The 24,581-nt window shown below is 42.3% G+C and overlaps 1 protein-coding gene across 1 annotated transcript in view; it reads right to left on the bottom strand.

Moving 5' to 3' along the window:
- Positions 1–23,956: 23,956 nt before the first annotated feature.
- The window catches only part of DMRTA2 (DMRT like family A2), a gene marked incomplete at its 5' end in the record, with an annotated part of 3,158 nt that continues 2,533 nt past the window's right edge, over positions 23,957–24,581 (bottom strand). The window contains one exon of the mRNA XM_029945829.1: positions 23,957–24,581. This exon is cut by the window's right edge and continues 709 nt beyond it. Coding sequence (XP_029801689.1) covers positions 24,197–24,581 — 385 coding nt within the window.

Below are 24,581 nucleotides of genomic sequence, written 5' to 3'. Positions count from 1 at the left end.
GTTCTAACTAATGATGAACAATAGATGCAAATCACATTTGATAAAAGTTTAACATGTATATTCATTTTCTATTGCTACTGTAACAAATTACTACAAGTGTAGTGGCTTAAAACAAAATTTATTACCTTACAGTTCCAGAGGTCAGAAGTCAAAAATGAATCCCAATGGGCCAAAAACAGGGATGTCATGAGGACTGTGTTCCTTGCAGAGACACCAGGAGAGAATCCAATGCCTCGCTATTCTGGGTATTAGAGGCTGCCTGCATTTCGTGGCTAGTTGTCTCTTTCTCCTTTTTCAAAGCCAACAGAGGAACATCTCCAAATCTCTTTCTGACTCTGAATTCCCCTATGTCTCCTTCTACTTAAAACGATCTTGTGATTACATTGGGTCCACCTGGGTAATCAAAGATATTTTAAGGTCATCCGATTACCCTTAATTCCATCTCCAACCTTTATTCCCTCTTGCTGTATAATAGAACATATTTACAAGTTCTAGAGATCAGGACACAGACATCTTTAGGGGAAGAGCACTAACTGCCCACCTCAATGGGGAACTAGATGTTTGCCAGGTATCAAGTTGTCAACTCACAGGTTAGAGGTCATAAGGGGGGAAATGCCCCTTAACAACGAAGGAGTCAGATTGTCACCACCTAAACCCACTGATCAATTTTAACATCATTATTGGTGGATGGTCTACATTCTTGTGTTATGTAACATGAAATAAACAGAATCACCAAAGAAAAATTCTTACCAAGAACATTTTACATGACTCTAAACAACCTTTTGGGTCTAACTTCCAGTTTAGGGAATACACAGGGATAGAGGAAAAAGTTAAATGACACCTGAAGAAGCAATCAGGCAGATTCCAAAGAAGGTAATTCTAGAAGACAATTGACTTGATTTCTTTAGTAAACCACTGGTATTAAAAAAAAAAAAAAAAAAGGAAGGGCTGTTCTAGGATAAATGATAAGGTTTCCCCAGAAGCAGACTCTGAAACGTGAAGTTGAGTTTCTGTGGGGAGCCGTGACAAACCCATAGGGCAGTGATGAAGCAATCCAGGGAAGGAAAGGAGCTAATGCGGGGTTTTTCGTTACACAGGTTCTGTAGTGGGTCACTGGACCTCAGTCTCATGAGGAAACTCTGGGAAATGGCATCAAACACAAGATTCAGAATTATCACACGCAAAGAGCAAAAGACCTGGAAGAGTGATGTACCAGCTCTCAAAACCATTGGTAAAGGACTGGCCCCTGGGAGCGTTAATTCCTTGGCATTTTTGGCATGTGGCAAGCAGGTAAAGCAGGCTTTTACCTGTGGTATAACTAATATATTTGACACCTGCAAAGAATCACATTTTAACAGCCCCTTTCTCTATGTGAAAATAATATTCATTTTTTAAAGTTTATTTATTTTTATTATTTTGAGAGAGAGCACAAGTCAGGGAGGGGCAGAGAAATGGAGAGAGAGCGAGAGCGAGAGCATCCTAAGCAGGTTCTGCACTGTCAACGTGCAGCTTCAACTCATAAACTGCAAGATCATGACCTGAGCCAAAGTTGGAGTCTCAACTGACTGCGCCACCCAGGTGTCCAAAAAAATTTTTTTCAATAATTAGTATGAAAATTAAAAATAACCATGAATAGAAAAGAAATACAATGAGAATTTTCTTTTGTTGAAATTTGTATGTATAATTGTGCCATTAAATTTTTTTTTAATTTAAAAAAAATTTTTGGGGGGTGCCTGGGTGGCTCAGTCGGTTGAGCATCTGGCTTCGGCTGAGGTCATGATCTCATGGTTTGTGGGTTCGAGCCCTGCATCAGGCTCTGTGCTGACAGCTAGCTCAGAGCCTGGAACCTGCTTCAGATTCTGTATCTCCCTCTCTCTCTGACCCTTCCCTGTTCACACTGTCCCTCTCTCTCTCAAAAAAATTTTAATGCTTTATTTATTTTTGAAAGAGAGATGGACAGAGCACAAGTGGGGGAAGGGCAGAGAGGGAGAGAGAAACACAGAATTCAAAGCAGGCTCCAGGCTCCTGGGGCTTGAACCCACAAATTGTGAGATCATGATGTCAGATGGTTAACCAACCAAGCCACTGAGTTGTCCATAAATTTTTTTTAATGTTTCTTTTTGAGAGAGAGAGGCAGACAGAGAGTGAGCAGGAGAGGCTGAAAGAGAAGGAGACACAGAATTAGAAGCAGGCTCCAGGCTCTGAGCTGTCAGCACAGAGTCCAATGCAGACCTCAAACTCACAAACATGAGATCATAACCTATGCTGGAGTCAGACGCTTAATCAACTGAGCTACCCAGCTGCCCTGAAATTTTTTAATTTTAAATAAACTAGGAGCACCTGAGTGGCTCAGTTGGTTGGGTGTCTGCCTCTTAATTTCAGCTGGGGTCATGATCTCACAGTGGTGGGATTGAGCTCCACACGGGGGTTATATATATATGATTTTTTACTTGAACTACACCATGCGTACCAAACAAAAATATTGTGCCTCAAATTTCACACTTTATTTTACTGTTTTAAATGTTAAACACAAATTACCACTCATGTACCCTCTCACATTGATTCCCTGGCTGAGAAGCAGAAATTTCCACAGCTCTACTCAGTGGGTTGTGGCTCTCCTGGTCCCATGGTCAGTGCTGGGGTGGTACAGTGAGAAAGACTGTAGTTGGAGGAGCCCCGGACATCACTTCCTTTAACACGCATATCACAACCTCTTCTTTTGGTCAACAGTACTTGGCATAGTTGGCAGGATCCAAAGTTCTTAACTTTTGTCCTGAGCGTCACCATAGGTTCAAGCAAGGTACCTACAAGGGCCTGTTATGCTCTGACATGACCTTGGTGGTTTCAGGTCCCAGTGGGAACCAAATGGGAATCAGTGGTTGAGTCAGTGTCCCGGAACAAAACACAGGGGACATGGAGAAAGCTTGAGCTTTTCATGCAACATCTCACAAGTCCATTTTGATAAGCAAGTACAAAATTCACTTCCAAGTATGAAAATTTCTGCTGAGGAAATGCTCACTAGCACACCATCTGTAACTGCTATTGTCATTTTAAAAACACCCTTTTATATGTATTGGTAACACCCTCTCACCTGAAACCCTCTGCCCTGAGGTAGTTGTATGTATCATCTGGGCTGCCCATGTTCAGAATTACATACCTTAGGTCTATTGAAAAAGAAAAAAATGGTTCTGTCTTGGACAAAGAAAAGCAAGTTTACCTTGGAGAGGTTTGGGGCTTCTTCCTCTGCCTTCAAATTGGGAAGATCTTCCAACAGGCCCTCAGTGGGAACGAGGCGGATACATAGCAACTCTCAGGGCACTGGTGGGATTGCTCAGCAACTTATCCGTGAGCTGTGCTGGATGTGGACATGATGTGGGAGTGTGTGTCGGGGTGGCTAGTAAGTATGCACTGAGCTGCTGCCCCCCAAATGACTGGGCCATCCTCCTTGGTGGACAAAGGAAAGCAGAATAGAGAAGCGGGAAAGAAATGAGAGACAAAGCCTTTGGCTTCCTAGCTAAGGGAAACCTATTCAATGTGAAAGAGTCAGCCTAAAAAAGGGTAAACCCTAAAGTGCATGCTATGTTGTGATGATAGAGTCCCATGACCTCTCCTGCTTGTTTGAGGTTCAAATTGCTACTATCTTCTTAGAAAACCAGTTCTTCCGCAGGATGCCCATAGGCTGCTACTGTAGTGATTGCATTTTCTAGAAGATTTTGTACTTTTTTGGAAGACTGAATCCTAGGCAAATATCCTACTGTACTCATTCACTAATCAATCATCATACAGAAAATTAAATATAAAAGATTTGAAATACTGCCATCCCACCGTTTAAAAACTACCCATCATGTGGTACTTTCCTTCTAGTCTTCCTTTCCTATGCAGTGTGTACGTGGCCACTGAGTCAGTGGCTGCTTCTACCGGCATAAGCCATCCGACAAGTGGGAAGCTCACTCTGAAGAGGAGGCACGGAGTGAGCGTCGACAGGCTCTCACCCAGCTGTGCAGGAGATGTGCAACAAGAGTTCTGGGCACCAAGCTAACAACCACGTTTTACACTGAGTCTCTGTTTTTCACGTCCCTTGGGTGTGTGCTTACAGGATTTGAGCACTTCTAAGGCTTATGATAAAATTTTCAAATACAGTAGGATATATTGCTGATTCCTATCCGCTTCAGTCATGTACAAGCAATGACCCCAACACTGACATGTTACCTGCACTGTCTTACATGGGGCCTCATACCTCTCTGGATCCATGGGCCGACCAAAAAGAAAAGGAGAAAAAAAAACAGGGAGGGCACCTGGATGGCTGTCAGTTAGGTGTCCGCCTTTGACTCAGGTCATGATATTATAGCTCATGAGTTTGAGCCCCACACCAGGCTCAGTGCTGACAGCTCAGAACCTGGAGCCTGCTTTGGATTCTGGTCCCCCCCCCCCCCGCCCCCCCCCTGTTCATGCTCTGTCTCTCAAAAATAAACATTTAAAAAAAAAAAGAGAGAGAGGGAGAAGCCAAGATGGTGAAACAGCATGGAAACTTTTTTTTGCGGCTCGGGTCCATGAAATATAGCCAGATCAACACTAAACCATCCTGCACACCTAGAAAACTGAGTTGATTAACACAACAATCTGCACAGCCTGAACCACAACTCAGCAGTGGTATGTGGCACAGAGAGGTGAACTGGGGAGAGAGAAGCCAGAGGGCAGGGAGTTGTTTTTGCTTGCAGAGAGAGGATGGAGATGTGGGGGGAGAGGACGGGAAAAGTATCTCCCCCTCAAAAAGAAGCTGGAGAGAAAGTGGAAAAGTGGAAACCCCTGCAGGGACTGAACTGAAGAAAAGAGAAGATTTAAATTCCATTAAGACTCTATAAAACAGGGGAAGTGCAGCCTGAAAGCACAGCTCAATACCTGGTAGCTCTGGTGGGAAGGGTGGATCCGCAGGAGCAGAGTGAAGTCCAGGGCGTCCTCGGGCCACACAGGAAAAGGCGGTCTCTCAGCTGCGAAGACATTTGGTAGAGGCGGTGCAAAGGTCCCAGCAGACCCCAGAGAACAGCCACATGCGCTGGTGCTGGAACAAGGTCGTTAAGGGTGAAGCCTGGTGCCAGCTGTGTGTTGTGATTTTCCATAATCCCTGAAACGCTGCTGCTACACGACTGCATGAACTTTTTCTGGAGCGGGCTGGCATGCAGCCGCAGTTTCTGAGCATCGGCAGCAGCACAGTCCCGGAAAGTTCCTAAGTGCTGCTGGCACTGGCCATTCCTCAGTGAGACCCTCCCCCAGAAGGTCTGAGCCGGTCAAAGCTGCAGTCCCTCAGAAGTGAGGGGTTGGGAAACACAGCCGCATCTGACATAAAACTCAGGAGGGAGGTGGGTTCTGGCACCCTGACGGCTTGGTCACGGAAAGTATAAAAGCAGGGAGTGGACGGAAACCGAAGACAAAGGATGGGTGCTCCATTGCAGGTCAGGGAGAGGCACAGAGTTCAAATACTAGAGACTGGGTAGCTGGATGACTCCATTGTCACCCCTCCGACGCATGCGCGTACATACCTACCAGCGCCACAATTTACACCAGTAAGCTTAGGAGCGCCATCTAGTGGAGAATGGAGCCATTACACTAAACCGTCCCAACTGGGCCAGCCTCGCTTTTCAGGAATACCACAAGTCTCCCTATCTGCTGAGTTAACAGGCTATAAAGTGCTTCAGAGTTTGACTTCTAGGAGAAAACGATGTAATTTCTATCATATTTCAGTCAGTTAGCTGGTCTATCTATTCAATTTTCTTTTTCATTTCTTTTTCTTGAATACAGAAAGAAAAAAACATTTACTTTTATTTTCAATTTTTATTAAAATATTTTTCTTTAATTTTATTCCATTTTTTACTTTCTTGAAAAAGTTTCAAATTCTATTTTACTTCCATCATTTCATTTTATTCTGTTTCATGGTATTCATTTTTTCAAAATTGCAAACGTTTTCCTTTTTTTCCACCATTTTTTCTTTAATCTATCAAGCTCCTTTCAACACCCAGATGAAAACATACCCAGAATCTAGCATCATTTATTTGATTTGTGTGTGTGTGTGTGTGTTTTAATTTTTTTGACCTAATTAATTCTTTTTCTTCCTTCAAAGTGATGAAATGAAGCAATTCACCCCAAAAGAAAGAGCAAAAAGAAACAACAGCCAGGGACTTAACACACAGATACAAGCAAGATGTCTGAACCAGAATTTAGAATCACAATAATAAGAATATTAGCTGGGGTTGAAAATAGTTCAGAATCCCTTTCTGCAGAGATATAAGAAGTAAAAACTAGTCAGGATGAAATGAAAAATGTGATAGCTGAGCTGCAGCTCAAATGGATACCACAGGGGCAACGATGGATGAGGCAGGGCTGCTAGCAAATCAGTAATAGAGAGGAAAAACTTACAGAGAATAATTAAGCAGAAAAAAAGAGGGAGACTAAGGCAAAAGAGCACTATTTAAGAATTAGAGAAATCAGTGAATCACTAAAAAGGAACATCAGAATCATAGGGGTCCCAAAGATGAAGAGAAAGAAAAAGGGGTAGAAGGGTTATGTGAGCAAATCATAGTGGAAAACTTCCCTAACCTGGGAAAAGACACAGACATCAAAATCCAGGAAGCTCAGAGGATTCCCATTAGATTCAACAAAAACCGACCATCAATAAGGCATATTGTCATCAAATTCACAAAATACTCAGGCAAGGAAAGAATCATAAAAGCAGCAAAGGGAAAAAAAAGCCCTTACCCTACACGAGAAGACAGATCAGGATTGCAGCAGACCTGTCCACAGAAACTTGGCAGTCCAGAAAGGAGTGGCAGGATACATTCAATGTGCTGAATCGGAAGAATATGCAACCAAGATTTCTTTATCCAGAAAGGCTGTCATTCAAAACAGAAGGAGAGATTAAAAGTTTCCCAGACAACCAAAAATTAAAGGGGTTTGTGCCCACTAAACCATCCCTGCAAGAAATTTTAAGGGGCATTCTCTAAAGGGAGAAAAGGCCAAAAGCAACAAAGACTAGAAAGGACCAGAGAACATGACCAGACACTCCAACTCTACAAGAAACATAATGACAATAAATTCATATCTTTCAGTACTCACTCTAAATGTTAATGGACTAAATGCTCCAATCAAAAGACACAGGCTAATAGAGTGGATAAGTAAACAAGATCCATCTGTATGCTGTTTACAAGAGACCCACTTGAGACTGAAAGACACCTTCAGATTGAAAGTAAGGGGGTGGAGAACCATCTATCATGCTTATGGTCGACAAAAGAAAGCCAGAGCAGCTATACTTATATCAGATAATCTAGACTTTAAAATAAAGACTGTAACAAGAGATGAAGAAGGACATTATATAATAATTAAAGGGTCTATCCACCAAGAAGACCTAACAATTGTAAACATGTATGCTCTAAATGTGACAGCACCCACATATATAAATCAATTAATCACAAACACAGAGAAACTCATTGATAATAATACCATAATAGTAGGAGACTTCAACACCCCACTTACAGCAAGGGACAACTCATTTAATCAGAAAATCAACAAGGTAACATTGGCTTTGAGTGACACACTGGACTTAACAGATATATTCAGAACATTTCATCCTAAAGCAGCAGAACATACATTCTTCTCCAGTGCACATGGAACATTCTCCTGAATAGATTATGTACTGGGACACAAATCAGCCTTCAACAAGTACCAAAAAATCCAGATCAGATCATACTGTGCATATTTTCAGAACACAACTCTATGAAACTCAAAATCAACCACAAGAGGAAAAAAATTGGAGGGGCGCCTGGGTGGCTCAGTCGGTTAAGCATCTGACTTCTGCTCAGGTCATGATCTCATGGTTTGTGGGTTCAAGCCCTGCGTCAGGCTCTGTGCTGACAGCTGCTTCAGATTCTGTGTCTCCTCTTCTCTCTGCCCTTCCCATACTCATGTTCTGTCTCTCTGTTTCTCAATAATAAATAAATGTTAAAAAATTTTTAAAAAGAAAAAAAATTGGAAAGATAACAAATCCTTGGAGACTAAAGAACATCCTAAGGAATGAATGGGCTAACCAAGAAGTTAAAGAGGAAGTTAAAAAGTAGATTGAAGCCAATGAAAATGATAACACCACAGCCCAAAATCTCTGGGACGCAGCAAAGATGGTTATAAGAGGGAAGCATATAGCAATCCAGGCCTTCCTAAAGAAGGAAGAAAGGTGTCAGATACACAATATAACCTTACACATTCAAGATCTGGAAAAAGAACAGCAAATAAAACCCAAAACCAGCAGAATACAGGAAATAATAAAGATTAGAGCAGAAATCTTGAAACAACAACAAAAAAAAGGGAGTCGCCTGGGTGGCTCAGTCAGTTAAGCATCTGGCTTTGGCTCAGGTCATGATCTTACTATTCATGTGTTAGAGCCCCACATCGGGCTCTGTACTGACAGCTGACTCAGAGCCTGGAGCCTGCTTTGGATTCTGTGTCTCCCTCTTTCTCTGACCCTCCCCTGCTCATGCTGTCTCTCTCTCTCTCTCTGTCTCTAAAAAAAAAAAATTAATAACAAACAAACAAACAAACAAAACAGAACAAATCAATGAAACCAAAAGCTGGTTCTTTGAAAGAACTAACAAAGTTGATAAACCATGCGCCAGTTTGATCAAAAAGAAAAAGGAAAGGACCCAAATCCCAAATATATAAAATCAAGAATGAAAGAAGAGAGATCACAACCAACACAGCAAAAATAAAAACAATAATAAGAGAATATTATGAGCAATTTTACACCAATAAAATGGGCAATCTGGAAGAAATGGACAAATTCCTAGAAACATATAATCTACCAAAATAGAGCCTTGAGGAAATAGAAAATTTTAACAGACTCATAACCAGTAAAAAAAATGAATTAGTAATCAAAAATCATCCACAAAACAAGGGTCCAGGGCCAGATGGCTTTCCAGGGGAATTCTACCAAACATTTAAGGAAGAGTTAATACCTTTTCTCTTGAAGCTGTTTCAAAAAATAGAAATGGAAGGAAAACTCCTAAACTCTTTCTATGAAGCCAGCATTACCTTGATTCCATTACCAGACAAAGACCCACTAAAAAGGAGAACTATAGACCAATTTCCCTGATGAACATGGACGCAAAAATCCTCAACAAGACATTAGCAAACCAGATCCAACAAAACATTAAAAAATATATATTCACCAAGACCCAAGTGGTGAATGTATAATAAGTATATAAAATATTTATCTTCTAATAATTTGTAAGCATACACTCAGTGGCATTAATTACAGTCACAGTTCTTTGTACCCATTACTGTGATTTACACCTAAAACTCACTAGATCGCAAATAACCTCTGTACCCATGAAGAAATAACTCCACCTTCCCCTCTGCCTTTAGCTCTTGGTAATCTCTCCTTTCTGTCTCTATGAATTTGCCTATTCTAGATATGTCCTATGAGTGGAATCATATGATATATCTCTTTCTCTGCCTGACTAATTTCATGGAGTGCCTGAGTGTCTTAGTCCATTAAGCATCTGACTCTCGATTTTGGCTCAAGTCATGATCTCATGGTTTGTGGGATCAAGCCCTGCATCAGGTTCTGCACTGCTCATCTCCTGCTTGTTCACTCTCTCTCCCCTCCTCCCTCAAAATGAATAAATAATCTAAAAAAAAAAAAGATGCCTTGTCTTGCCATTCTATTCAACATTTTGTTGGAGATTCTAGTCAGGGAAACGAGGTAACAAAGTGAAACAAAAGGCATCCACATTAGAAATGAAGAAGTAAAACTATCTCTGTTTACAGATGACAAAATCTTGTACAGCATACACTAAGAGACCCACTAAAAAAACTATTAGAACTAATAAATAAGGTCAGCAAGGGTGCAAGGTGTAAGACCAAAATACAAAAATTAGCCGTGTTTCCATATACTTACAATGAATCATTCAAAAATGAAATTTTAAAAAATTCCATTTACAATAACATCAGTAGGAATAAAACACTCAGCAATAAATTTATCAAGCACAAAAATTATACTCAGGAAACTACAAAACATTGTTGAAAGAAATTAAAGAAGACCCAAATCAATAGAAAGACATCATGGATGGATCAGAAGACTAATATTGTAATGATGGGAATACTTTGCAAATTAACCTATGGAGTCAACACAACCAACATCAGTTTTCTAACTGACGTCTTTGCAGAAATTGACAAGATAATCCTAAAATCCATATGGAAATTCAAGGAACACAAATATCAAAACAATCTTGAATAAGATAAACCAAGCTAAAAGACTCATACTTTGCTACTTCAAAACTTACTACAAAGCTACACTAATCAAAACAGAGTGATACTAGCATGGATCAATAGGAGAACTGAGAGTCCAGAAATAAGCCTTCACATTTATGGTTAATTGAGTTTTGACAAGGATGTTAAGATAATTCAACGGGAAAGAATAGTCTTTTCAACAAATTGTGCTGGGACAGTTGGATATTCACATGCAAAAGAATGAATTAGGACCATTACTTCAAACATATACGAAAATTAATTCAAAATGGATCAAGCAAACATAAGAGTTAAAACTATATAACTCTTTGAAGAGGGGTTGTTGGGTGGCTCAGTCGGTTAAACATCTGATTTCAGAACAGATCATAATCTCATGGTTCATGAGTTCGAGTCCCTCATCTAGTGAGCTCAAGCCCCACCCTGAGTGACCATGAGTCCTGCTTCCAGTGAGCCCTGCTTCTCTCTCTCTCTCTCTCTCTCTCTCTCTCTCTCTCTCTCTCTCTCTCTCTCTCTCTCCCCCTCACTCACTTACACCCTCTCTCTGTCTCAAAACCAAACCAAACAAAAAAACTATTTGAAGACAATATAAGTGTAAATCTTCATGACCTTATTTAAGGCAGTGGTTCTGAAATGTAATACTAAAGACACAAACATCAAAGGAAACAAACAGATAAATTTTACTTCATCAAAATTAAACACTTGTGCTGCAAAAGACACTGCCAAGAAAGGGACAAGACAACCCTAGAGTGGGAGAGAAAACTTGCAAATCATCTAGCTAACAAGGAGCTTGTATCAAGAATGTAGTAAGAATTTTTACAAGTCAACAGCAAGGGCACCTGGCTGGCTCAGTTAGAGGAGGGTACAATTCTTGATTCAGGGTTGCGAGTTTGAGCCCCATTTTGGGTGCAGAGATTACTTAAATAAATAAAACCTTTTAAAAAACTTCAATAGCAAAAGAGACAATCTAGTTTTTTTCAATGGGCAAGGGACTCGAATAGACATTTGTACAAAGAAGACCTACCAATGGGCAAAAAGCACATGAAACAATGCTCAATATCATTACCTATCAGGGATATGCAAATCAAATCCACAATGATATACCATTTTATAACCACTAGGATGGCTAGAATCAAAAAGACAGATAACAAGTTGACAAGCTATTACACTGTTGGTGGGATTCTAAAATGGTACAGCTGCTGTGGAAAAGAGTTTGGCAGTTCCTCAAAAAGTTAAACATAGAGATGTAATGCGATCCAGCAATATCACTTCTAGGTGTATACTCAAAGGAAATAAAAATGTATATTCACACAAATACTTGTTCACAGTTGTTCATAGCAACATTATTCACAATAGCCACAAAGTGGATATAATTAAAATGTCCACCAACAGATGAATCGATAATGTGGTGTATCTATCCGTGGAATATTATTTAGCAATGAAGAAGAATGAGGCATTGATCCACTCTACAATATGGATGAACCTTGAAAATAGCATGCTAAGTGAAAGAAGCCAGACACAAAAGACCACATGTTATATTATTTTGTTTATATGATTTTTCCAGAACAGACAAATTTAGAGAGAGAAAAAACAAATTAGTGGCTATGTGGGGCTGGAGAGTTTAGGGCAAATGGGTAGTGACTGCTAATGGGTACAGAATTTCTTTTGGAGGTGATAAAAATGTTCTAAAATTGATTATGGCGATGGTTATACAACTGTGGGAATACACTAAAAACCACGGACTTGAACAATTTCGATAGGTGAATTGTATGTTATGTGAATTATATCTCAATAAAGCTGTTATTTGAAAATCCTCAACTGTAAGAAAACAACCCAATTTTTCAAAATATTTGAACAGACACTTCAGCAAAGATATATGGACAAAAACAAATACATGAAAAGGTGCTTAAAATCATTAATCACTAGGGTAATGCAAGTCAGATCCACAGTAAGACACCACAGCACTAGTATTAAAATGACTTTAATTTTTTTTAGTGTTTATTTCTTTTTAAGAGACAGAGAGAGGCTGGAAGAGGAGTAGAGTGAGGGAGACACAGAATCCAAAGCAGGCTCTGCATTGACAGTAGAGAGCCCAACACAGGGATTGAACTCACGAACCGCGAGATCACGAACCTGAGCTGAAGTGGAGCGCTCAATCGACTGAGCCACCCAGGTGCCCCTAAAATGGCTTTTAAGAAGAAAGAGCTAAATTCTAGGCTCAATAAATAAATATATAAAATAAAAAGAAAGAGCTAGACAATCAAGTGTTCTGATGTGGTAACTCTCATATATTGCTAGTGAGAATACAAACTGGTCCCCCTAGAAAACAGGCAATATCTTCCCTTTTTTTTTTTTTTTTTTTTTTTGCTTATTTTTATTTTTGAAAGAGAGTGATCAGGGAGGGACAAAGAGGAACAGAGGATTCAAAGTGGGCTCCGCCCTGACAGCAGTGAGCCCAAAGTTGGGCTTGAACTCAGACATCGCAAGATCATGACCTGAGCAGTCGGCCACTCAACCCACTGAGCCACCCATGTATCCCAATAGGCAATAGCTTCTAAAGTTAAACATACAATTACCATATGACCTGGCAATCATACTCTTGTGTATTTTACCCTGGACAAATGAAAACTTATGATCACACAAAAGCCTGTTCATGGATGTTGACAGCAGCTCCGTTCATAATCACCCAAACCAAAAACAACCCAATGCCTTCAACAGTGAATGGATGGATAAACGGTGGTGCCTCTGCACAGCTGAACATTGTGTAGCAGGATATAGGAATGAACTATTGACACATGCAACAGCTGGGATAAATCTCAGAGGCATGCTGAATGAAAGAAGCCAGTTACAAAAGGCTACATACTATAGGATTCCATTTATGTAACATTTTCGAAAAGTAGAAATTAAAGGCAGAGAGCAGATCAGTGGTTGCCAAGATTTAAGGGTTGGGAAGAAAATTGATTATAAAGGAGCAACAAAAAGAAATTTTCTAGGGTGATATAGATGTTCTGAATCCTGATTGTGATGACAATTAACAAAACTATACATGTATTTCAACGTTTAGATATCTACAGTAGAAAAGTCAATTTTACTATATATATTTATAATTTTATAATTCTTTTTATAATAATATTTTTATAAATAAATAAGTCAGTCAGTCTCCAATGAAGCAATTGAGTAAATCTTAAAATGTATTTGGTATTAGATAATATAAAAGAACTATTTTTAACTTTTAAAATGTTTATTTTTGAGAGAGACAGAGACAGAGCATAAGCAGGGGGAAGGGCAGAGAGAGAGGGAGACACAGAATGTGAAGCAGGCGCCAGACTCTGAGATGTCAGCACGGAGCCTGACACGGGGCCCAAACCTATGACCCATGAGATCATGAACTGAGCCAAAGTTGGACATTTAACAGACTAAGCCACCCAGGTGCCTCTAAAGGAATTATTTTTAACATCGAAAGTGTATGTGGAGGTTTTGTAAGACCATCTCTTATTTTAGAGATGTACACTAAGGTGTTTCACAAGTCTGTAATTTACTTTTAACTCTTCAAAGAAAAAATGTGAATTATTAAAGTTATGTGATAAGTATATAAGAATTTATTATACTCTTCTACTTTCTTATATGCTTGAAATTATTCATAATAGATAGTTTTCAAAATTTTTAAACTGCATCAAAAATCCCAGAAATATTGAATCTTTAGTGCTAGAGTCAGTGAACCTTCTCAATCCAGTAAGCTCCCACAGCCCTACCATGTACCTCCTGAGAAGAATTTGAATTTAAAAAAAAAAGTGTGTAGCATCTCAGTATCCCTTGGAAAAGCAAGTAATATGCTTTCTAAGGCCTCTGCCCTAAAATGCTAAAACAAAGACGATTTAGGCAAAGGGCAGACATTCAGCTATACTGAAAGTTTGGTTTTCCAGCAGGCAGGCCTTATTCTCTACAGAAATCTCTGCAGAGAGGATGTCAATTCCCTCTTTTTAAATCAAAGTGACTTCGGTGTCAGTCACTTGCAAATAGAAGCTCTTGTCACAATCTTGACCTAGGGGGCTAGGTCATAAAGGACCATGTAACCTTTCACTTTGTTCACTGGAACAACTGCTCTTGGAACCTCAAATCAACATGCAAGAGTCTGCTACCCTTAGGCCACCGGGACTGAAGGCCGGCAGATGGCTTCTCCAGTCAGTGGTCCTGCTAAACCCAGCCTTCCAGGCTTCTGGAGCCAGGAAATGTCTTTTTTCCATTGGATACTTTTTCCCCTGGATACTCTTTCCTTTTAGTTGGGTAATATCAACATTTTAACAACGTTTGTTCTTCCGATCCATGGGCATGGAATGTTTTTCCATTTCTTTGTGTCTTCTTCCATTTCTTTCATAAGCTCTCCATAGGTTTCAGAGTACAGCTCTGTTATCTCTAGTTCGGTTTATGGTTTTTTGGTACAATTGTAAATGGGATCGATTCCTTGATTTCTCTTTCTGCTGCTTCATTATTGGTGTTTAGAAATGCAACTGATTTCTGTATACTGATTTTATATTCTGTGACTTTGCTGATTTCATGTATCAGCTCTAGCAGCTTTTTGGTTGTCTTTCAGGTTTTCCATGTAAAGTATCATGTATTCTGCAAAGAGTGAAAGTTTGACTTCTTTGCCAATTTGGATGCCTTTTTTTTATGGGTTTTTTTTTTGTTTGTTTGTTTATTTTTGATACAGAGACAGACAGAGCATGAGCAGGGGAGGGTCAGAGAGGAGGAGACACAGAATTGGAAGCAGTCTCCAGGCTCTAAGCTGTCAGCACAGAGCCCGATGTGGGGCTCAAACCCACGAACCGTGAGATCATGACCTGAGCCGAAGTTGGAAGCTTAACCGACTGAGCCACCCAGGCGCCCCTGGATGCCTTTTTAAAAATGTATTTTTGTCATCCTACTGCTGATGCTAAGACTTTCAGTACTATGTTGAACAATAGTGGTGAGGGTGGACGTATTCGTCCTTTCCTGACCTCAGTTTTTCTCCATTGAGAATGATATTAGCTGTGGACCTTTCATATATGGCTTTTATGACATTAAGGTATGTTCCTTTTATCCCAACTTTGTTGAGGGTTGTTATTAAGAAAGGATGCTGTATTTTGTCAGATGCTTTTTCAGCATCTATTGAAAGGATCATATGTTTCTCATTAATGTAGTGTATCACATTGATTTACTTGTGAATATTGAACCAGCCCTACGGCCCAGGAATAAATTCCACTTGATCATGGTGAATAATTCTTTAAAAGTACTGTTGAATTTGATTTGCTAGTATCTTGTTGAAAATTTTTGCATCCAGATTCATCAGCGATAGTGTCTGTTGAAATGACCATATGGTTCTTATCCTTTCTCTTACTGATGTGGTGTATCACGTTGATTGACTTGCAAATACTGAACAACTCTTGCATCCCAGGAATAAATCCCACTTGATTGCATTGCAATGAATGAGTTTTTAATGTATTGGTGGCTTTGGTGTGCTAAGATTCTGTTGGGGATTTTTGCATTTATCTTCATCAGAAATATTGGCCTATAGTTCTCTTTTTTAATGGTGCCTTTATCTGGTTTTGGTGTCAAGGTAATGCTGGCCTCATAGAATGAATTTGGAAGTTTTTCTTCCTTTTCTTTTTTTTTAATAATTTAAGAAGAATAGGTGTTGACTTTTTTTTAGATGTTTGGTGAAATTTGTCTGTGAAGTCATCTGTCCTGGACTTATGTGTGTTAGGAGATTTTGATTACTGATTCAATTTCTTTACTGGTAATCAGCCTGTTCACTTTCTATCTGTTCCAGTTTTAGTTTTGGTGGTTTACATGTTTCTAGGAATTTATCCATTTTTTCTAGGTTGTCCAATATGTTGGGATATGGTTTTTATAATGTTATTATTTGTATTTCTGTGGAATTTGTTATTTCTCCTCTCTCATTTGTGATTTTATTTATTGGGTCTTTCTCTTTTTTTCTTGATGAATCTGGCTAGAGGTCTAACAATTTTATCAATTTTTTCAAAGAATCATCTCCTGCATTCATTAATCTCTTCTAGTTTTTTTTAGTTTTGATATAATTTATTTCTGCTCTAATCTTTATTATTTCCTTCTGTTGTTTTAGGCTTTGTTTGTTGTTCTTTTTTAGCTCCTTTAGGTGTAAGATTAGGTTGTTTATTTGATATTTTTCTTACTTCTTGAGATAGGCCTGCATTGCTGTTAACTTCCCTCTGAGAATCACTTTTGCTGCATCCCAAAGGCTTTGAACCATCATGTTTTCATCTTCATTTGTTCTGATGTACTTTTTTATTTCTTCCTTTATCCCCTGGTTGACCCGTTCATTGTTTAGTGGCCTGTTATTTAACCTCTGTGTTTTCATGGTCTTTCCTGGTGATTTTCTTGTGGCTGACTCCTAGTTTCATAGTGTCATGGTCAGAAAAGATGTATGGTGTAACTTCAATCTTTCTCAGTTTGTTGAGGCCTGTTTCATGGCCTAATGTGTCAACCTATGCTGGAGAATGTGCCAGTGCACTTGAAAAGAATGTGTATTTGCTATTTTAGGATGAAATGTTCTGAATATATCTGTTAAATCCCTCTGGTCCAGTGTGTCAATCAAAGTCATTGTTTCCTTGTTTATATTCTGTTTAGATGATCTGTCCACTGATGTAAGTTGGGTGTTAAAGTCCCCTACTATTATGGCATTTTTATCAATTAGTTCCTTTATGTTTGTTATTAACTGTTTTATGTATTTGGGTGCATAAATATTTATAATTGTTATATCTTTTTGTTGTACTGTCCCCTTTACTCTTATATAGTGTTTTCCTTTGCCTCCCATTATCGGGTTTATTTTTAAGGCTATTTTGTCTGGTATATGTATTGCTACAAAGCTTTCCTTTGACGTCCTGTTTCATGATAAGTTTCTCATTCCCTCCCTTACAATCTGCTCGTGTCTTTAGGTCTAAAATGGATTTCTTCTGGGCAGCATATAGGTGGGTCTTTCTTTTACCCATCCTGTCACCCCATCTTTTGATTGGAGTGTTCGGTCCATTTACATTCAATGTAATTATTGATAAATATCTATTTATTATCATTTTATTATCTTTAGTGGTTATTTTTGAAGTTATCTCTGATCCTTTTTTGTATTTCTTTCAGCGTTTTATGGTTTTCTTTACTGATATATTTGGATTTCTTTCTCTTTATCTTCACATATTTATTAGTGCCTTTGATTTGTGGTTTGTTTTGTCTACATATAGGAGTATATATTAAGTTGATGGTCATTTAAATTTGAACCCATTCTTTACTCTTCTTCCCATGTTTATGTATAAGTTGTCATATTTTATATCTTTTTATTTTGTGAATTCTTTGACTGAATTTTACAAAAACATTCATTTTTACTGCTTTTGTCTTTCCTACTTTCATACTGTCATTTTTGGCCTCTCCTTTCCACTCAAAGAGTCCCCTTTAATATTTCTTGTAGGGCTGGTTTAGTGGTCAGAAACTTCTGTAGTTTTAGTTTGTCTGGGAAACTCTCTGTCCAACTGTGAATGATAGTCTTGCTGGATAGAGTATTATTAGCTGCAGGTTTTTCTCATTCAACACTTTGAATATATCAAGTCTCTCCTTTCTGGTTTGGAAAGTTTCTGATGAAAAATCTGCTGATAACTTTGTGGGGTTTCCTTTGTATGCAACTGTCTTCTTTTGGTGCTTTTAATATTTTTTTCTGTATCACTGTATTTTCTATTTTAATTGCAATATGTCCTGGAATGGATCTGTTTTTGTTGTTTTGTTGGTAGTTCTCCATGCCTCCTGGATCTGGATATCTGTTTCCTTCTTTAGGTTAAGGAAGTTTTCAGCTATTATTTCTTTAAATAAATTCTCTGCCCTCCTTCCCTTTCTCTCATCTTCTTCTGGAACTCCTATAATGCAAATTATTATGTTTGATGGAATCACTGAGTTTCCTAAGTCTACTCTCATTTTGCATAATTGCTTTCCTCTCTTTTGTTCAGCTTGATTACTTTCGACTACTCTGTCTTCTAAGTCATTAATTCACTCTTCAGCTTCTTTCAGGCTGCTGTTTACTATATCAAATATGTTTCTATTTCGTTTACTGAGCCCTTTATCTCTGCTATGTTATCCCTTATTTCTGTGTTAATGGTCTCACTGATGTCCTCCACTCTTTTCTCAAGTCCAGTGAATATCCTTGTAATCATTGCTTTAAATTCTCCATTAGGGGAGCACCTGGCTGGCTTGGTCAATGGAGCATGTGACTCTTGATCTCAGGGTTGTAAGTTAGAGCCTCTGTTGGTCTAGAGACAATTTAAACATAAGGCCTTAAAAAAGAAAAAAAATCTCCATCAGGTATGTTACTTATATTTGTTTTGCTTATATCTCCAGGTGTAGCCTTGGCCTGTTCTTTCATTTGGGGAAAATTCCTCTGTCTTCTCATTTTGTCTAAGTCTCTGCACCTATTTCTCTGTGTTAGGAAAGTCAGCTACGTCTCCTGTTTTTGAGGTTGATGGCCTTATGGGAAGAAGAGGTCCTGTAGTGCCCTGCAGTGTGGTGTACCCCCTTTGCGTCAGGGCCTCCAATATGTGTTGTGTGCTGCACTCTGCTGTTGTGCCCTGGCCACTTTATATTTCAGGCTAGTGGTGTGCTGAGGCTCTCTTTGCCTGTTGTGCACAGTGTTTGGTCACTGGCCTGGATGTAGCATGTTTTCACTAAGTGTGTTCTGGTCTGCTTGTAAAATGAGACCTGTTGCCACCACCTCATAAAATTCCAAGGTCAAGAGACTTGGTATTGGCAGGGGGTTAGGCCATTCTTTTGGGTGGGGGGGCCCTGCCATGCTGGAACTGAGGCAAGTATAACTGGGAAAGGCAGTTCTTCTGGACCACAGAGTGTGGAGCTTGGTGTAAGCAAGTTAGGTAGGGTGTGTTGGCACTGCTCTGTGTTTATGCTGATGGGCAGAGAAGAGAAATGGTGCCAGTTAGTTCATTGTTCCCAGAAAGGTCTCTCTGTGAATGCTGCCTCTTTGGGACATGCTTTGAGATGTGCAACTAATCTCCCCACTGTGTGCTCCAGGCGCTCTTGAGATCACTGTTTCCAAGCTGTATGTCCATGGGCTGTTTGCCCTGCCTTTTCTCCAAGAGCAGCCCTGATGTCCTCCAAACTTTCCCAGAGCCAAGCACGGTGACCTTTAAAAGTCCAGGCCTTTAAAAGTCCATAAGCCCTGCTGGTTGCAGGAACTCATGAAATTCAGGCCCTGTTGCTTTCTCAACAAATTGCTATGGGGATTTGTTCCCCCATGTGCTCCCCTGTGTGCTAATTTGTCTCTCACCCTTCATTGTGACCACAGCTCCCTCCTTCTGGAAGTGACCATGATCCCTTTCTCTCACAAGCTGTGTCTCCTCATTTCCTACCTTCTTTGATGTGGACTCTTCTCTACCTTTAGTTGTGGAGTTTATTCTTCCAGTCTTCAGGGAGATGGAGTATTTAGGATACTTATCTTGTTGGATTCATGAGATGAGTTGAACCTAGGGTCCTCTTCCTCCACCGCCATCTTCTCCAAGTGAAGAGTCTTGACCTTTAAATTCCATTGGTGTCACTGGGCCTTGGCAAAAGTGAGGACAGTCCTCAAAGTAGAAGAAAAAGGTAGGGCTTTCCAGGCAGAGGGGCTTGCATGGGCAAAGATGCCGCAAAGTTCTGTTAGGTGACTCTGAGGAGTTCAGTGTGGCCAGAGTGCAGGGGTAGAGGGAGATGGGGATAGACATGTCGGGAAATGGCAAAAACCCAGTAAAGCTAACATCTCAGGGAGTAGAGAGCAGGGAAAGTTTGAAAGGGATCTGTACAGGTGGGGAGCCCTGACGTTTAAGCTTCATTGGTGTCACAACAAAGTCAGGCACGAGCTGCCCAAGGTCTTGCTCCAGGACAATAACCTTTACAGGGTGCAAAATTTTAAGAGGATGATTTTCAGATGCCAACCTTCTTGGAATGAACAGAAAAGATGAGAGGCAGACCTCCAGTGTCTGGGTTCTCAACATCCCTCACCCAGGCCCATGGCTTACACTAAGGGAGTTCTTTGTCCAATTGGGGGAAAGAGCTGGGCCACTTCATCCCTCCCAAGGCCTTGCTGCCACCCACATGCTGACTCTTTCTTGACCATTTGGTGTCCGTACCTAGAGGCCCCATAAGTTCCACAAATTCTATATGTTGAATACTGAAATCCTTTCCTCATCTTCCAATCTTGCCTCTGCTCCAGGAGCCCACTGGTCTGTCACCTGCAAAGGGTCAAGTGGTCCAGACACCTGGGAATTATCCATGAGCCCTTCTCTTGGCTTACTTTCTTCACTCCCACCTCCATTGGATCATGAGTGGAGAGTCTGGTTCCTAATAGTTTTTGAAGGCAACCCTTACTCTCCTGGTCCCTGGTCCCCCTGGTCATTTTTTTGGTGTTTCATCTTACACAACTTCTACTCAGAGGAGACCTGATACACAGTAGATACTCAATAGTGTGTAGCTACTGCTATGGTTATGAAGAGGAGAAAAGGAGGAACAACAATCCCCCATGGTAATCCAGACCCAGATCCCAGGTCCCCCCATGCCAGGGGCAGCTGCAGCAGACTTAGGAAAAGGTTTGAGAATAATATGGGCAGTAGAGATCAAGAAGGAAACTCCCATCCCACCTTCCTCTCCCCACAAGGAGATGATTCTACTGCCCTCGGAAAGATCTCCCAGGAGATCTCAGTGGAGCTCAGGCCCCGGCCCCCTCCCACCTGCTGCAGAAGATCCCCCAAACCAAGGCATGTACTGACTCAGCCCCCACCCCCACAGTGCCACCTAACAAACTGGCTTGAGCATCCTGGTTTCTGATTCTGACTCCCCAGAACCTGAATGTGCAACCCTGGGCTGGTCATTGCCAGTCTCTGAGCCTCAGTGCTCCTGACTCTGCAGTGTGGTCAGGACCCTGCATGGGGTGCAGGACTTCACTAAGTGTCAAGGCTGTGACTGCCAGCCCTGGGTTTCCATCACTGCAGCTGGGCCACGGAGATTCGCAGGGCCCAGGAGGAGAGGAGCCTGGGAACCTCACTACTGTGAAACCTCCCGGTTGGTTTCACCACTCACGAATCATTCTAAACTCAATCCAACTGCTGGCAGCCTGGAGCTGAGGCAAGCTGCTTCCTTTCTCTGAGCCTCAGGGGTACACATGAGGGGCAGTTCTTCAGAGCCCCCACCAACAGCGGGAGAAACTGCTTCAGGAGAGAAGGTGGAGAAGATCCACTGGGGCAGTGCAGAGGAAAGGTGGTCCAGAGTCCCCGGATGGTTGGATAAGTCTGCAAACCACTCTGGACCTCAGTTTCTTCCTTTGTAAAACGGAGCCAATAATAAACAACTCACTGGATTATTCCGAGTTTGCTGTGAGGTTGAACTAAAATACTAATCTTGAAGTCGACGATAACGCTCAGCTCCAGTTGTCTTTCAGAGTGGGTAATGCTGGCTGCCAGGCCAACCCCTGCCGTCTGACTTGAGCACCCGCAGGAACCAGGGAGCTCCGGGAGGCTCCATGTAGGTCTCTCCTGAAACCAAGAGACCCAGAGCGATTTTAAGTTTACCTGGATGGGGATGGAGGCAGAGGCCAGGGGGAGGGAGGGGGGCTTGGAACCTGTGCTGGGAGAGGACCTGAGGCCTCCAAAAAACTGGAGTAGGAGGCTTGAGGGAGCAACATGAAGGGCAAGGAAGTTCACACTTCTAAAAGTGTGTGCTTTCTCTAGTCTTCCTCTCTTTTTCTAGTTAACTCGTCCCTCCTTTTTTTCTTTTCTTCTCTCCCTCTTCTTTTCTTCCTATCTTCCTTCCCTTTCTAGCCCGTTCTCTCTGTTGTCCCCCATCTTCCCTCGCTCCTTCTTCCCCCACTTCGATCTCATCGTCACCCTCGCACTTTATAACCAAACAGCCAAACCTCTTTCCAATTAAAGTGGAATTAGGCAACTCAATCAAATTAGTTCCCTATTAAAGCCCTTCTTTATTAAACCGTTTTCTTGTCCTCCTATTAAGTTTCACCGCCTGGCGGAACTCGAGCCGGCCCCAGAAGTTTACCTTGGGATGACGCCGGGCCCAGACTAAGGGAGGGAGCACCCTATTTCCCGGAGAGAGGGCGTCACCCTGCAGTGAGCGGAGCAGGTGGGAGGAGGGTGTCGGCGGGGGAGCCACTATTGTGCTCAGCCCAGCTGGAGGAGGGAAGGCAACTCGGGGGCTGAGAGAGACCTGGCCGGAAGGCGCGTCCTCACCGCCACTTTCGGATTACACTGCCACGAGCCAGGGCAGCGCCTACCCTAGCTCCCACCCCCACCCCTCCAGAATAACTCCCGGCCACGAGCTTCCGTGGAAGAATGGTCGCAGCGCTCCTTCGCCAGCCACTGCCTCCGTTGCCTTGGTTCCAACGCTCCTTGAGAAGGGAAGCGCGCGCGGTGCGACCCGTGCTGGACCCAGATCTGCGCCCGGGAGAACCGGAACCCGGCCGCCAGCCTCTCAGAATTCCGTAGGAGGCTTTGCCAGTGATCCAGGGCTCTGGCAAGGCGACCCGCCGCGCCTGCGCGCCCAAAACAGGAGTGGAAAGGACGCGTAGCGGGCGCCACTCCTCGCGGGGTTCTGAGTCGCGCGTCACTCCCGTCCGCGGGGCCCTTCCCCGCGCCGTGGGAAGTTTCCCGGCTCCGCACCCCCCGGGGGCAGACACCAGCCGGGCTTTAAGTCAAGCTGGCGCCACGCGGCCCGAGCGGGAAACCAAGACCTTTTCAACGTGGCCTCCCGAGGAGAGGGATGGGATTCAGCGCTGTTTTCTTAGAAAATAACATTTATTTCTAGCTCATGTCTATGCAAAGGAAAGCACAAAGTGAGCCATTCTCTGCAGCAGCGTTTTCCGCTGCGGTCCCTTCGGCCGGGCATTTGGCGAGTCCGGGAGGCGGGGATGCGCCCGCGGGCGGGCTGTTCTGGCTCAGTCACTGTCGCTCTGTTCCTGCTTCAGTGCGCACCTTGACCACTCCTTAGGGAGAGATCGGCCGCAAGCAAGAGGGGCGGGTGGGCAGGATTTGTCCCGAGTTCACAATATATTTAATCTATAAAACCTGATAAGTACAATGCGCGCAGAGTCTACTTTTTTCCATTTTGTCCTTTTTTTTGCTTGTTTCTGAATATTTTTCACGTTAATACCGAGGTCACCTACAGGTTACAATTAATAACTTAGAATTCCATTTTATAACATTATACACTGGCTTGTATATATATATGTATAGATTATATATAGATTTATACATATATAAAAACTCACACTGCACCAAGGAAACCCATGCTTATCGGCATAAGCAACAAAGAGAGCGACAAATACCGCAACGAGGAAAGTGCACCTTAGAACTTGTTTCCTTTTGTTTTTATACAATTGATATCGATATATATATGTGTCCCAAAGACTCAACTCAGTGCCAAGAGATTTATACATCCTAAATTTATATTTGTTAGAGCGAGTAATTTTTTAAAATTTTAATAAAGAGAGGGAGACACAGAAGACAGACTCTCGGACTATCCTGCCATCCACCGGAGAGCGGGCGGGCGGGATGAGCACAGCAAAAGGAGAGGCTGGAGCGTGTGCGGCGGCCTCAGCCTCTGAATTCTCAAGAATTCTCTGCCTTTGGAAGGGCTGGTGGAACCTTGAGGAGGGGTTCAGGGCCACGCACCTCTGAGAACACCTGCGTCTGTAGTTGCTCCCTTTTGCTCAGCTCTCCACCCTTCCAAAACAAAACTGAAAATCACCTTTGAGCGAGAGGACCCGAGCCGGGTCGCAGAGGGCGCACCGCGTGAAGAGGGACCTGCGGCCCGCGGGATGAAGGCTGAGGTCCCCGTCGGGGGCCGCCCGGACTCCGGGCCGCTCGCCCTACTGCTTCTCAGGGGCACCGTTGACCATAGGCCCATACAGGCCGCCGCCGTAAGTGGGTTCCTTGTGCACCGCGGCGGCGGCGGCGGCCGAGCGGTCGCGCATGAGGTCGCTGAAGGCGTAGTCCATGGGCGGGCGGAAGCCGAGTGTGGGTACCAGGCCGGCGGTCGAGTAGGGAGCCATGAAGGCCAGGCCGCGGCTGTGCGCCGCTGCCGCCGAATAGGCCAGGCGCAGGGGGCTGAGGCCGAGCGGCGCGCCCAGCGGGTAGGCGCCGGCGTCGGCCCCGAAGTGACTAGCGTTGGGCTGCAGTGGCGAGAAGGCCGAGCGGCTGCTCAGCGAGCCCAGCGCCCCAGGCGCCATGGCGCCGGCCAGCAAAGGTCTGTGG

This window comes from Suricata suricatta, chromosome 8, assembly GCF_006229205.1.
Source record: "Suricata suricatta isolate VVHF042 chromosome 8, meerkat_22Aug2017_6uvM2_HiC, whole genome shotgun sequence".
Lineage (NCBI taxonomy): Eukaryota > Metazoa > Chordata > Mammalia > Carnivora > Herpestidae > Suricata > Suricata suricatta.
This window is presented reverse-complemented; position numbering and strand designations above follow the sequence as displayed.